The 15545-nt window shown below is 48.1% G+C and overlaps 1 protein-coding gene across 5 annotated transcripts in view; it reads left to right on the top strand.

The window, feature by feature from the left end:
* RFFL (ring finger and FYVE like domain containing E3 ubiquitin protein ligase) overlaps positions 1–14308 on the top strand; it is a 73830-nt gene extending 59522 nt beyond the window's left edge. For 4 of the 5 annotated variants that reach the window (XM_036339405.1, XM_036339407.1, XM_036339406.1 and 1 more), the window contains exons 3-7: positions 3168–3578; positions 6519–6602; positions 7580–7790; positions 9182–9205; positions 11642–14308. In XM_036339405.1, coding sequence (XP_036195298.1) covers positions 3168–3578; positions 6519–6602; positions 7580–7790; positions 9182–9205; positions 11642–11823 — 912 coding nt within the window. In that variant the 3' untranslated portion in view covers positions 11824–14308. Of the gene's footprint in view, positions 1–3167; positions 3579–6518; positions 6603–7579; positions 7791–9181; positions 9206–11304; positions 11403–11641 lie in introns of those variants that run through there. The other variant, XM_036339408.1, reaches the window with a different exon arrangement.
* Positions 14309–15545: the final 1237 nt, after the last annotated feature.

Below are 15545 nucleotides of genomic sequence, written 5' to 3'. Positions count from 1 at the left end.
TTCATATACACGATCTCATGTGATACCTCCAGTAGTCCTTAGGCCGACAGACCACCTGCCTTTTCAGGTGAGGAATCTGATGCTCTGGGGGGGTTATCTGTTTTGTGCAAATTCCCTTAGCTAGAAAGCGGACAGCCAGGACTTACCCTACGTGTGTCACTCCTGGCTGCCCTTTTCCCTCCCAGGGGGATGCAGCAATGAATGCCTTCCTATACGAAGGGCCAGGAGGAGGGGGCACTGGGAGGCTGAGAAAGTGCCAGGGAATATGGGTGGTGGGAGGAGGAGGAATAAGTGAGGGGTGGGTTAGGAAAGGAGAGCATCTCACCTGGCGACCATGAAGGGCAGTGTCTAGCTGAGGCTCCACTGCCGGCTTTTTAAATGCTGGATATGTGTGTCCTCTTGGCATTTATGCAGCCACGTTGGCTCCACCAACTCATCTTTCATGCTGCCTTGTTACTCAGTTGGCTTGCACACTTTGCTAGAATTCATACGTGCATGATTCTTGGCTCGTTCTGCCCACATTTGTTGATGGCCAGCTGCATTTCCCTTCCCTTTGTTCTCTCCTGCCTCTGCGACTGGGATTTTAGCCTCGAGCTCTCTTTCTCTTTTAGGGTGTGTTGCAGATGCAGGCTGACTTCAGAGTCCCTGTTGGAGGGTGGTGGGCATAGAAGCTGGGTTGCTGATCTTGCACCCAATAAACCACACACATTAAAAAAAATAAAAAATATATATATATTTATTGATTTCACAGAGGAAGGAAGAGGGAGAGAGAGATAGAAACATCAGTGATGAGAGAGATTCATTGATCTGCCTCCTGCACACCCCACAATGGGGAGTGAGCCAGCAACCCCGGGCATATGCCCTGACTAGGAATCGAACCTCGACCTCCTGGTTCATGGGTTGATGCTCAACCACTGAACCACACTGGCTGGCCTAAACCACACACTTTTGAAGAAAGAGTAGAGCGTTGTTTAGAGCTGGGCTGATTGAGCAACTCAGGGCTTTTTAATTGTGTCAAGCTAGGTCTTGTCCAAGTGCATTGACAAGTAATGGTCCATGTCAGGACCTACAGTGTTATGACATTGAAGCCTCTTCATTTCACTATCAGTCATCCTAAACACATTTTATTTTTCCAGTAGAAAAGCTTCTGGTATGAATGAACCCCCAAACCCCAAGATATCTGTTTTCCATCTGAGTTGCCATTGGTCCCAGACCATTAGGAAGCGAGTGCAGCCATGCGTCCTTTGAAGTCAGTTTCTGAACATTTTATTGTCTGGTTATAACTGTGTGGAGAATAGGGAACTTGATATGTGTCCTTTCGCAATGCCTTCTAAGTATTTATAGTCAAACTGGGTGGTAAACATTATGCCCTCCTCCCCTTACTACATGAATGACACTTAGACAAGACTAAATATAGCTGTCTCCGCTATGCAGACTTGTGCTTCAGCCCCACACAAGTGTCTGTGATTTTGCCTGCAAGAATCTAAGTCTCTTGGGCATTCCTGTTGGCTTGAATAGAAAAGGGGGAGCAGAAATGTTTAGGTTAATACTTCAGTCACCACAGGATGAAAAGGTTTTTATTTCTATAAACTATTAGTGAGTGTGCCCTTTAGGATCATCCCAGTGTGCCCAGGAATGACCTCTCCTGTTGGAGTGTGACCTGCTCCTGGCTGCAAAAGCTCAGTCAGATGTCACCATGCTCGCTCAGCCTGTGGGGCAAGAGGCTGAGGATTTGCTTCCTGAATTGAGCAAGCCACCGTGTATTGTGTTGTCTGTGATTGCGGGAGTTGCTGCTGCCAGGCGGTACCAGCTTGCCTGCCAGGCCTTCTTGTTGCCTTCTGAGAGCTCCCTCAATCAGGTCCAGAGGGCCTCCCATAGCTATCTCAGTGTTTGTCTTGAATGTGCTCTCCTGCCCCACTGAATTCCCAGCACTCTGAGTGGGCCTTCCTGGGGTGGGGGAGCCTGGGCACCAGCCTCTGGGTGGGGCACTGGGTTAGGAGTTTGGAGATGGAGAGCCAGGCTCTTGACCCAGTACCACTGTCAGCTTGAATGGGACTGAGTTAGGCAACATGGCCTGGTGGAAAGAGCATGACTGTGGGCATTTTTAAACTCCGACAGACCTTGAGTATGAATCCTAGCTCTGCTGCTTGCTACCTGCCCACAGAACTTTAGGCCTCAGTTGCTTTGTCTGTGAAACACGGAGGTACATGAATACCTACTTTGCAGGGTTGCTTTGAGATCTAAATGACAAGCGAGATATAGCTCTAGCATATAATGGCCCCTCAGTAAATTTAATTAATGATAGTAATAATAACCACCACCACCACCACCACAACCTTTCTACGTTTGCTTTCTTATCTCAGCAATAAATACAATCATAGTTCAGGATTTGAATCCTGCCTCTCATCATTAGCTTATATTTCCTAGCAATAATAATAATTGAAACAGTTACACTTACTGTGGACCCCTATGCTACATGCATTATCTCTTAACTTTACAACAATCCTATGAGGTAGATATTATTACTACCCCCATTTTACAGATGAGGAAACTGAGGGCCAGAGAAGCTAAGTTACACACCCAAGGTGACACCACAAGAAATGGAGGAGGGAGACAATAAAAATGTAGGAATTTTTTTTTTTTTAAAGAATAGTTTATTGTTGTTGTTTTTTTTTTAGAGAGGAAGGGAGAAGAAACATCGATGTGAGCATAACATCAATTAGCTGCCTCCTGCACACCCCCTACTGGGGATCGAGCCCACAACCCTGGCATGTGCCCTAACTGGAAATTGAACCCCAGTCTCTCGGTGCATGGGATGACACCCAACCAACTGAGCCACACCAGCCAGGGCAAAATGTAGGGATTTTTTATTCTAAACCTGGTAATCTTAATAGCCTTTATTTCTCTCTCAATAAAGTAAATAAAGCCTCACATGGGATACTAAACATAGTGTCCTGTACATGGATACACAGATGCATACAGAGGGTCTGCCATCTGAGTGCTTTTAACCTGAAATCTGCAAGTTAGCTTGCATCCTTAGATATAGGAAATAGCTTAGTTATCGCGTGATTGGCGGTCTCGCTAGGCTTGGCAGCCCTAAGCTCCCAGCCCACTCTGTCTTGTTCTCAGAATCTGATGTGGTTTCCTCTGCCTCTTGCTCTGAGCAGCAGACCTGCCTGGACTGTAAGAAGAATTTCTGCATGACCTGTTCGAGCCAAGTGGGAAATGGGCCCCGCCTCTGCCTTCTCTGCCAACGATTCCGAGCAACAGCCTTTCAGCGGGAGGAGCTCATGAAGATGAAGGTGAAGGACCTGCGGGACTATCTCAACCTCCATGACATCTCTACCGAAATGTGCCGGGAAAAAGAGGAGCTGGTGCTCTTGGTGCTTGGCCAGCAGCCTGTGATCTCCCAGGAGGGCAGGACTCGTGCCCCCACCTTTTCCCCGGACTTCCCTGAGCAGCAGGCCTTCCTGACCCAGCCTCATGCCAGCACAATACCTCCTACCTCACCCAACCTCCCTTCTGCACCCTCACAAGCCACTTCTGTCCCCCCTGCCCAGGCTCAGGAAAATCAGCAGGTACGGCTCTGCAGTCTCTGCCAGTTGGAGGGCTCACTTCCCCTCCTGCCTGCTTGTGGGAGTGGGGTGTGAGCTTAAGTGTCTTGATGATGTGAAACTTTTCTGCCTACTGCTGCATGAGTGGTATTTCCTTGACACCACACTCAGGTTTTGGCTTTTTTCAGAGGTGATAATGCACAGCCCCAGGTTTTTGGTGTTTTTTAATACATACATATCCCAGTTAGACATTAAAAAAAATTCATTGTTCCAGAAATACTTGAGAAAACTCAGTTAACTCTCCAAATTTAGTTCTGTTCAAATTGCCCTCCCACGGACTCACCTTTATTGTGGGCTTTCTTAGCTGTGTAGGGAACTGGTTCCTTAGTAACCATCCCAAGACGCATAGGAAAGAAAGGAACATGTAGAGGGAAGGGAGAGCAGGAAGCACAGTAACCAAGACAAGGGCACTGCTTCTCTGGCCACTCACTGTTTGGGCAGGGGTGGTTGGCATCGGATGAAAAATACACTGCTTGTCATCATCCCAGTGGGGCCTGGGAATGGTAAGCTAAGAGCAGCACATTGACTGAGTTATGAACCGGCACAGGAAGTACAGAAATGAGTAATGCGTTGTCTCTGCCCTCAGAAAGCCTCTCTAAGAGGAAAGGTGGGCACACAGACCTAAGTGGGATAAGAGTGAGGCAGGTGGAGTTGACCACTGTGTAAGGAGTGATGGTGTCCTATGGATGAACTTAAGTGCCTTAGTGGGGGGATTAGGACCTAGAAGATCCATGCAGTTTCCACACCCAATTTGTCACTGACTCTCTGGTCACCCCGGGTGAACTTTGAGCCTTCAACAGTGAGATGAGGTTAGTAATCCCAGGCCACTTTCGTTCTCGCCAGATGGTGGGAGGATTGACTAGTGTGATGTCACGCCCAAAGAGCTTTGAGCTACTTAGAGCTGGCATAGTACTCACATTCCCACCCGGGGAGTGGATGGCTGCTGCCCGTTGATGATCTCTTTTGCCAGGACTGGGCCCCCTGGTTCAGCTCTGACGGGCACTGAGGCATGAAGGCCAGCGTGATAGCATACTTTACCTGCAGTGAACTCATTTACTCCTTTGTTGGCTTGAGCATGTTTTCTACCCAACTGGAGTTTTACTCTCTGCTAATTTCTGGCTCTCTCTGCTGGGCAGGTTTTACCTCCTGCTGTGACTTCCTCCCTGTGCTTAGTTGAGCACTCCTCTCTGTTTAGGGGGACCTGGGAGAGCAACTTGAGTAAATTATTTTCCCCTAAAGAACCTTCAGGTGGGTTTTTCAATGAAAGGAATAGGTTTTAAGGTTCCTGTCATTAACTGGAAATTTTCAGATGCACCTACAGATTACAGTATGTGCCAGATCTAATTGGGCACTTCTCTGATCTCCGATGTTCTTGGAGGCCTTCACGTCAGCTCACATCCTCTGTTCTGGTGAGAGCCAGAAAAACACACATGGGGGAAGTCAAGTAACTTGTGCAAGGCCACCTGACAGCTCCACAGTGAGCTGCACTAGTGTGCAAATCTCGTAGTGCTTGCTCCACCGGGGTTCTTTACCTTTAGTGCCCTGGCAGTCGTTGCTAGGGAGGGAAGTGTATGGAATAAGCAAAACTGGACAGATGCTGGTTGTAGATTTTGAGTTAGCCAGTGGGCCAAGGCAATATGCTTTGCAGCATGAAATCCAATTTCTCTTTCCAAGAAAAAAAAAGGACCTACAAAAGCTGCCTATTTAGAAACAGGTTAGGTTCTGGAAGATGGTTTTGTAACTCCCAGGTGACACTAGGAGGCCAGTCCGTACACATCTGCATAAAGCTCAGAGAGAACGAGAGTGTTGATAAAGACATGGTTTTGGGTGCCTCCCAGTACCTGCTCTGCTACACACGATTGTATCCTCTCTTGGCATTTTGGGTGGTGGCGGCGATTTCTCCTTTCCATTCTTGCTGTAGTTGCTTGCCTCTTCTTAATTAGCTCCATGTACGGATCCTAATCGCGGAGGAGTGGCTGGGGCCAGCGGGTGACCGGTTTCCTAGGTTGTCCCTTTGCTGGTGCCTCACTGCTGGACAAGGCCTGTGGGCTCAGACACTCTTTGCCCTGGGCTCACAGGAGGCTTTGCCCGGAGGGAGTACTGGGTGAAAAGGATCTAGTTAAGGGACTTGTGGCTTAAATGGTGATGGGATTAAGAGACTCATAGTTCTGAGTAGTCTTTGGTGAAACATGAAGAAGCACCTAAGAAGAACTGTTTGAGAAGTTAGAATTCTAAGCAGAGTGAAGCTTTGTAAGCATAAGCATTTGTCTTTTGTAGTCTTAGGCTAGTCGGCTCTTAGATGCTTTACAATAAATGCTTGACCAGGTTTCAGGCAGCTCTTAGTAATAGTGTGCCCTGCCGGGCTGGTTGGACCCCATTTCCAGAATGTGAGCGTGTGGTGGGCCGGAAGGGAGGGAGTAAGGTGGTGAGGGTCCGGAAACTGTTTCAGCTGGGCCAGTTGAGGATTTAGTATTGAGGAAGGAAAGACATGCTGTGAACAGTTTGAAGAAAGCAGTGGACATTGGTCTGAGAGGCAAACCAAGGATAGAGGGTGGACGTTATAGAAAGGGCAGTTTGGGGTCAGTGGTAAGAAACAATTCAGTGACAGTTGACGAGCAGCCTCCTGCAGTGGACACAGGATCTTCCTCCCACCAGAGTGTTGAAGGTACCTCAGCAATGAGTGGGCTAATGCCATCCTGGCGGTGGGCAGAATTCATGCACTCTGGTTCTCTGCCTAACACAGTCAGTATTAGAGAGCAAGCTTTTGTCAGGCTGTTGTGCCAGACTACAGATTTCGGGAGCAGGTGGGAGTCATGGGACATGGTGTGAGCTCAGGACAGGTCAATGCTCTGCTAATCCCTGGGGCATCTCTGCAGATGTGATGGCACCTTTCTCTTCCCACAGGCCAATGGCCACGTGTCTCAGGACCAAGAAGAACCCATCCGTCCGGAGAGCACAGCCAGGGCACCTGCTGAGGATGAGACCCAGGTAGGTCTCTGCTTGGTCTGGGTGTGGGTCTTTGTCTTTGCCCTTTGCCCTTTGCCTCGTGTTCTTGGGCTGTTATTAGGAACCTCTCAACAGACTCTGAGGCGGAGAGAAGAATCAGTCTGTGATGATAGTTCTGAAATTCTGTTTCAGGGCTGGGGTTTAGTGCTAGTGTTCCTTTGAAACTATCAGAGTGTTAGTGCGGAGTTGTAAGGTCACAGCGGAGACTGGGATGCCGTATGGCCCCTTACGGCTCAGTTTCCAGTCTCTTGACTTTCTGAGAGCTGCCCGAGTGCAGGCTCCTGGTGCTGCTGTGCAGATCTCGTTGTCCTTCTGCTTCAAGCACACAGTAGCCATTGTCAGGGGAAGGAGGTCAGATAATCAGGAGGAAAGCTGAGAGGGAGGCAGGCCTCAGCTATGGCGGAGCCAGTCCAGAGGACACAGCCATTGGGGCCACGGAGTTACGGTCAAGGTTGCCTACAGAGGAGTGCTCCCAGGGAAGTCTGCCTCTTCCCTGGGAAAGCAGAAATCTCTGCAGTGGGGAGAGAAAGGCCAGCACCATGCGAGGAGGCTTCTTGTGCTGCCACATTTAATCTTCACAGGAACCCAGTGTGCTAGCACTGCTCTCTCCTTCATGCGGGGGCAGATAGGCTCTGAGAGAGGGGCAGCTCACCACATATTATTTAGCATTAATCAGTGGAGGAGTTAGGATTCAAAGGTAGGGTCATCAGACTCCAATCCGTGCTCCTTCTCTTACATGCACTGCTTGGTTTGTGGCTGTTGGGCCTGAGCACAGAGCTGTGGGTCAGGCAGGGACTGGGCTTTTTCAGCGCAAAGCACTGTGCCAGGCACTCTCCCTGCCTCTGTTCCTGCTTCTGAGGTCAGTCACCAGAGATGGTGTGAGAGTGCTTTGGGGTCCTTGGGGAGAGAGCCAGGGGAGTTCAGAGCTTAGCCTACCAGTCTCATCTCTGCCTGTTTAGTCCGTCGACTCCGAGGACAGCTTCGTCCCGGGCCGGAGGGCTTCTCTGTCTGACTTGACCGACCTGGAAGACATTGAAGGTCTCAATGTGCGGCAGCTGAAAGAGATCCTGGCTCGTAACTTCGTCAACTACAAGGGCTGCTGTGAGAAGTGGGAGCTGATGGAGAGGGTGACGCGGCTGTACAAGGATCAGAAAGGCCTCCAGCACCTGGGTGAGGGGCTGAGTGGCAGCTGTCACTCCACAGCATTATAGCATCTTCCAAGGAAGGAGTCTCCTTACACGTTTGCCCCATCTAGTAATAGCTGTCATTTGGAGTTGAGTGCCAGGACTGGGTTAGGCGTTGTATACGTTTATTTAGTCCTCAGAGCAGCCTATGACATAGGCATTATTCATCGCCTCTCTGTTTTAGAGCCCAGAATTGAATTGAGAATTTCCTGGTCTAAGTTCATGGCCTTTCCCACTGTATGTCGCCCCACCACTCCCTACTACCTCCAACAATACTTAACCAGCAGGGAGATTAGGAAGCAAATGTTTGCGCACACTGTGAAGAGACCGTCATACCTGGGCTTTTCCTTTTATTCATTTCCCAAATCATTCTACATGGTATCATCTTCAGGTGACAGCCAGTATAGTATCTAGGTCTGTGATCAAGTTAGTTTGGAAAAAATACTTTGTTATGACCCCCACTCCCCGTTACTGATTCGTGGTAGATACTACGAATTTGCTTTACTAGTAAAGGCAGAAAGTCCTGCAGAAGAGAAACGTGTTTAGCTGTTTTGAACTCTGCATTTCCTGAAATGATGTCACTTAGAACTCTCTCCCCCTCCCCTCCTTCCCTCTCCTCCCCAATTGATTTAGTTCCTGCCAATCAACATTTCGATTCCTTGCATGCTAATGGTAGTTGAAGTCAGATTTCAGGCTCTCCTCTCCCAGTAGCTCAAATTCATCAGAGTTAGGGGACGTCTGGCCAGTCACCTGATCAGGCTCACTCTTTCCTTTGGGACTGTCCCCAGAATCGCCCTAGACTTGTGAGGACAGAGAGAATAGGAGATGGGAACTCCGGAGGGGAACTTCATCAGGATGCCCTGGCTGACTGGAACAGACTGTACCTTCTTTCTTGACTTAATGCTAGCTTTAAAAGCAATAGGAATGGGCCCTAGCTGGTTTGGCTCGGTGGATAAAAGTCAGCCTGTGGACTGAAGGATCCCGGGTTCAATTCCGGGTTGCGGGCTCAATCCCCAGTAGGGGGCGTGCTGGAGTCAGCCGATCAATGATTCTCTCTCCCCCTCTCCCTTCCTCTCTGAAATCAATAAAAAAAAATAGCAAGGGATATTGTGCTTATGCCGTATCCTTCCTGCTTGGCAGTTTTGTTCATCAAATCAGTAGAGCCCCTCTGTTCTGAGACTAGACCAGACACACCAGCAGGAGCTTTCTGAGTCCTCAGCGTGTGCAGTGAGTGGGGAGGGCAGGTGTTTCTCTGGGCTCTCGGCCACCCTGGTTCCCAGCAGGGAAAGAGCAGAGATCAGAAATGAAGTCAGGGAGGTTGCAGGCTTTCCTGGGATCATCACATATTCAGACGTCTTCTTTCTCTTTCCTTTTCAGTGTGTGGTGCCGAAGACCAAAATGGTATGTATTTGTTTCTGTTTGTGAATGGCTCATGCTCTTAGCTCTTCTCTCCTTCCCCTCCTTCCCCCCCAGTTCCTGATAACAGTTCAAGAAGTCTGAGCATGTCAACATCTGGACAGAGGGTGTGAGGAAATTCACTGAGAGCCAGGGCTTCTTGGCATCTTTTGAAATTCCCAGGACAGCATATCTGGGAGCAGACTGATTGGCACATCTCTGGGTTACCGGAACTCAGAAGCCAGCATTTGTGAAATACTTACCAAAGCGAGTGCTGGCATGTGCCACATTCGGTTCATTTTTCATACTCCTAGTACTAAGGCACACCTTCCCCTACACTCGGTTCTCGTCTCTGTGTGCCTTTAGGGAAATCACTTGGGTTGTTTAACAGTTCCCATACCCACCAAGAAGAAGGGATTATCTGAGAGAGCCTTGTTTGTCCAGGGCTGAGCAGTGGCTCCAGCTGCACTAGGGACAGATCAGAAGGTGTCACACATGGTGCTCTGTAGGCACAAGATGCATATCCCATCTCAGCTGCTACACATCCACCTGTGTGTTAAAGACCACCTGAGCCTTTGGGTACTCCCAGAATGCACTGCGGGAGTCTGAGTGGATTTGGCATAATTCTAAAACGCTCTGGTATACCTTTGTGAAAGCCTCAAGGCTGTATGGTTGTGAGCTTTTCCCCAGGAGAGAACATTCTGAGTAGTGTAGGAGACTGCAGAGCATTTTAAAACTTTCAGAAGACTCCAAATTACTTAGTAAAATGGTCTTTTGCTTAAAATGGGACAGTCTTCTGGCTGATAATTTATCAAGAGTTGAGCTCCTGTCAGTTCCCCCAAACCATTTGAGGTTCTAGAGCTCCTCCCTCGCCTTGGTGCCAAGATCATGCTAATCTCCTTGGTGTCTTCCTTTCTTTTTCTGATTCCCTGCACTGATGAGTTTACTGTTATTCCTGAGAGAAGTAGTCAGTGATGAAATTCTGTAAGTTATTCCTGCTCACTTTAGGTGTTTGTGTAGTTCAGCCCTTTCCAAACCTTCCTTGTTAGGGCTAATAGCTCCTCAAAAGGGTAAATAGGTTTCATGACCTTTCATAGCCAGCCCACTGCAAGTGTTTCCTAACTTTTTGAATAGTCCAGGAAACAGGAAAAGAAAGTGCAGAAGCAACAGAGCCTTTTGGGAATGGTAGAGGTGACTGGTCAGTCCAGTTCCCCATTTATGGCTGCCTCGTTCAGGCTGCCTGCCTGGGGTGTCTGGGGTTTTGGACATGAAGGTTTTTCTGTTTGTGCAGCTAAACTAGGATACTGCCCATGCCCACTGTATCTCACCACTCAGATAAGAGGGTGAGCTGTTAGGAACTCTATGCACTGAGCATTTAATACCATCGTGGTAGTCCCTGCCCCTAGGCCACTGCCCAGAAGGCCCCCTGGGATCTGAATTCCGGCTTCTCTATTTAGCAGATGTGTGCCTTGGGCAGGCCACGTAACTCTTTGGCCTCAGTTGCTTCATATATAAAATGAGTAGTAAGAGAATGTACTTCGTAGTTTTGTGAGGATTCAATGAGTTAAAATATGCAAAGCTCTCAGGACCGTGCTTGTCTGGTACCTGCAAGCATTCCGTAAGTGTGAGCTGTTATTCCCTGGGGAGATGTTAATTTATTAGACATTTTGAGAACACCTACCACATGACTGGCGTTTTAGGGATTCAAAGATGAATACCTGACCTCAGAGCACATAGCAAATGCTAAGCATGTAATTGTAGAAATGGAATGAATTTGTTGAATTAAGGAACTCACAGTGTAGTGGGAGAGATAAATAGGCAAACTCAGACATTCTAACCCAGTGCGCTGAGCATTCATGGAGGTTCGCATACAGTCCTGTGGGTGCAGCCCAGAAGAGGGACCTGTGTCATCTGTTGGGCTCTTGTACGAGGAAGTTTCTGAGGAAGCCTGGGAGGCGGGGGCAGTTTGTGGATAGCACAGGGCCCCCTGGTCCTTGGCTTTATTAAATTGGGGATATGTTTACAGATAAGCCTTGCGATCCTTAATCACTCATTACAGTTGCATTTATACCTAAACTTTTCTGAACCATTTTTTATCTTTTCAGCATGTTTTGCCTCAGAGGATAATGAGTCCCTAAGTGCCATTGACTCTCTGTATTACAGCATCAATTGTCTGAAAATGATTTCTTTTGAGCTTTGAGGACTTGGCTTATTTAGTTCTGTTCTGGGGGGTATTTGATCTACAGATACTTTGTTCTTCACATCTAAAGCCTGGTCTGTGGAGGTGCGGATTAGAGCAACTGGAACTGGTTACTGGAGGAGTGGTCCCTTGGAGTCCTATTTGAGGGGCGGTGTGTGGATTTAGGGTTTGTTCATAGTGTGCCTGTGCTCTCCCACCTCCACACACTTACTCTGCCCCTCTCCTGCCTTGTGTTTGTCCAGGGGGAGCAGTGCCACCCAGCCTGGAGGAGAACCTATGCAGGATCTGCATGGACTCACCCATTGACTGTGTTCTGCTGGAGTGTGGCCACATGGTAACCTGTACCAAGTGTGGCAAGCGTATGAACGAGTGTCCCATCTGTCGGCAGTATGTGGTCCGAGCCGTGCACGTCTTCCGGTCCTGAGGGCTTGGTACCGGCTTCTTCAGTGCCTTACAGGGACACAGTGCGAGGTTTCTGGGCTCAGGGTTGGCAGCTTGCAGAGGGGCAGGCTGACAAGAAAACCTGCAGTGTTCCCAAGACCAGGGCAAGCAAAGATGCTGTCACCTCTGAGCATGCCTGTCTTGCCACGAGGAGCCCCTCCTGGCTGGCAGAGCCCGAGGCGGTGAGGACTGGTGTCGATCGCTTGGGCAAGTCCCATTTCAGTGATCTTGGGTGATGATCACTGATGGAGAGAGGACTTTCCAGAACTTGGTCCGTATCTTCTCCCTTTCCTCCTGTACCCCACCTCCTAAGCTGCTGGCTGTTTCACCAATCAGAAGTCCTGGTAGAAATGGTTCTCTTCCTCCCCAGCACATTTGGATTTATTTCTGGTTTCGCTGGCTTTCTCTGCTTTAACCTACCTTTGCTAAGGTTTCTTGCTACATTGCCTAAAATCCATTTGTTTCCTTAGACCAAAAAGATGTTAGCTTACTAGACCAATAATGATTCTCCCTAGGACAGAATTTGGACCAGTCAGCTTCTCTCTGGTGAAAAATGAAACACAAATGCTATTGAAAAACTTCCAAGTCATTAAGAGCTGCTTGCTTCAGTGCTGGGATTAGCTGTCTGTCTCCCAACCTGACCTTGGGAGCCAACGAAACATCTGGTTCCCAAACTGCTGGGAAGTTCCAGTGTCTCTGTGAGATGGTGCCTTGGATCATCTCTGCTTCTCTTGAGGCTGACTTAGCACCTCCTTCATTTTAGTTGGAGAAAAGGGAAAGTGTTGGGTGGAATCAAAGGCTTTTGCTTAACTTCAACTTCTCCAACAGACAGGAGTTCTAAACCCCTTCCCTCTGTGAAAGAAGTCCCTCTCTTTCCCACAAGGTTTAAACATGGTCTCACTCAAGGCATCAAGACTTAGGCAAAGAGCCTGGCTCTTCTCTAGCCAGACTTCTCATAAGTTCCTGGGACCAAATCTGTGAGACACAGCCCCTTCGAGGCATCAGAGGCACTGAGTGAGGCTGGTTTCAGCCCTTGAGCAGATAGCTGGAAGCCTTCATTCCCCAGCTTGGTGGGGACTCCCTCCTCCTATTTCCCTTCTCAGTCTCCTGATTTGGGGGTAGGTGAGGAAGAAGCATTCTCTGGGCTCTAGGAAGGATTGCGCAATGAGTAGGTTGTGTTCTCGAGCCCTCTTAGGGGCTTACAGCACTGGAAGAACCAAAGGGCTAAAGAAAACTTCGCTGGACCAGCTTGGCCAAGCACAAACATACATGCTCTGAGGAGCTGTGTGTGCTGCCATTACCAATGGATGATCTATGCAAACCCTAAACAGCCAAGGGCCTTGGCAGACCCCCCCCCCCCCCGCCCCCCAGTGCAGCAAAGATAAGAACCAATCGTAACTCTGGAGAGCAGTGGAAAACCTCTAAGAGGACCTATTTATTGGTACAGACATGCTTGGCTTTCCCTCCATCATCAACCACTAATCCCCTGTGGGAAAACCAAATTTCATCAAGTAGTTGTCAGCTAAACACTGGGCCACTTACCTCGACATTATACCAAGTCCTGATGATTTAATTCTGGGCCACAGCCTTTGTAGGAACTGGGGGAATGGAGATTTCCCTGTGAAGACATTTTTCTGCTGGACAGTCAATACTATAGTTTACAATGCCTGCCAGTTTAGCAAAGGATTCAGCTACTCAGTTCCATTGTGAAGCAGGTCAATGTATATGCAACTCAGTTAAACTCTAGCAATAACTTCAGGGTAGAAGCTGGTTCTCTTCCTACTTAAAACTTGCTCAGGCCTTACCTTCCCCTGCCTCCCAATTTCCCTCCTAACATGAGTTAAAGATATTATGGTGATGGTTGGTTTGAAACCTCAGTAAGAATTAGAACTGATGTAATTTACTCATTTTGGAGAAAGAACTTGCCTTTAAGTCTTCTAACCTCTTTTGGTGACGGTTTTCACTTAAGAAAAATAGTGTCAAGCAACCCTGATTTTTTCTTTTTGTTGTATCTTCTCTATTACACCAAATAAAAGTTGGGAATTCCAGGATCCCATTTTAGTTACTATCTAATGTAGGTAGAAAACTTGATTTTTATCCTTGAATACTCATTCCGGCCCCTCATGGATCTTTGGTCTTAATTTTATCATGGAAACATGATTCTTCCAGTTATTTCTTGGCTTTTGCTGTGATTGAGAAACTTCAGTTGAGACTTTTAAAACAAGAGCTGACTGATTCATAATGTTTGAATACTTGGATCCAAACTAGTAAGAATAAGCTGTACAGGAATTAGTGCTCAATAATATTGTATAAATTTGTTGAAATTTTTTGGATGTGAATGTGTTACTTCAAGTGGCTTATATTAAGATTCTCTCAGACTTGGGTGTAATACAAACCCAAATGTGTATTTTTTGTTACAGATCTCTGCTTTTTAATTTTGTAATAAAGTTTCATTATAGATGCCTGTCCGACCTGGTGTGAGGCTGCCAGAGATCTGATAGTTAAGATTGACAAGAGTTGATCAACCAACAAGCTAATCCCAGGCGTTTGCACACAGGTATGCACTTGAGACCGCATTATTGTTGGAGATGCTTGGCTCATGTCTTGTGGCTTTGGTCAGGATAGCCCTGTTCGACAGACAGGGGAGGAAACGGAAGCTGAAGTGTTGTTGTGACTTGTTTGCGAGCTCGCTACGATGGGGGAGAGGCCTGGGACAGCCTAGATGAGGATGGAGCTGGGTAGAAAAAGGACCAAGCATAAGACCAGATATGAAGCAGTGAGAGCAAACATTGCCACTGATTTAGTGAGAGATGGGCCTTAAAGATACATATAACCTGGCCGATATGGCTTAGTGGTTGAGTGTCAACCTATGAACCAGGTCACGATTGGATTCCCAGTCAGGGCACATGCCCTCGTTGGGGGCTCGATCCCCAGTAGAGTGCGTGCAGGTAGAGTGCATGCAGGAGACAGCCAATCGATGATTCTCTCATTGATGTTTCTCTCTCTCTCTCTCTCCCTTCCTCTCTGAAATCAATAAAAATAAATTTTAAAAAGGTGATATGTATAGAAAGGAGTCTGAGGACAGCAAGTGTGTCAGGTCTTCATGTGACCCTGAGATATGGTGGCTTTTGGAAAGGCAGCTGCGGTAGTTGGAGAGGCTCAGGGGTTGGCCCAGCCTTGTGGACAGACTGCTGTGTGCACACAGGCCTGCAAACACCTCCTTGATCAAGTGCCCAGGGGAGGGGACTCGTGAGAATGCAGCCTTTGGGAGAGCTAGGTTGTGTGCAGCTCTGCCCTGTGACTGAGGAGACTTGTCCAGTGTGTAAAGGCTTGAGGCCGAGCCACAGCCTTTTGTCCTCATTGTTCTGGGCTGCTGACCCGTTGAGCACTGTGATGACCTCTATCTGCTGCCAAGCAACAGCTTACAAAGGCTCAAGGTCTATGGAAATATATGAAAGGATACAAAGTCGTATATATGGTGTAATCTCAGCAGCTCAGAAAAATCTCATGTCAGAGAGACTGGAAGGAAAACTCTTTAAACAGTGAATGGAAGAGCACACCCGGCAAGCACACCCCTCAGCTGTGAGGCTGCGCCTTGTGTGTAAGCACCCAGTAAGGACAGGTGGGGTTGGGGCTGGTCAGTTGGGCCAAAGGGCAGTGGTGTGTCCTTTGGCAAATTCTCCAGGGGAGTGCCTTGTTCTGCTG

The sequence above is a fragment of the Myotis myotis genome, unplaced genomic scaffold (genome assembly GCF_014108235.1).
Source record: "Myotis myotis isolate mMyoMyo1 unplaced genomic scaffold, mMyoMyo1.p scaffold_m19_p_17, whole genome shotgun sequence".
Lineage (NCBI taxonomy): Eukaryota > Metazoa > Chordata > Mammalia > Chiroptera > Vespertilionidae > Myotis > Myotis myotis.
The sequence above is the reverse complement of the archived record's forward strand: the minus strand, read 5'-3'. Positions and strand labels throughout refer to the sequence as shown.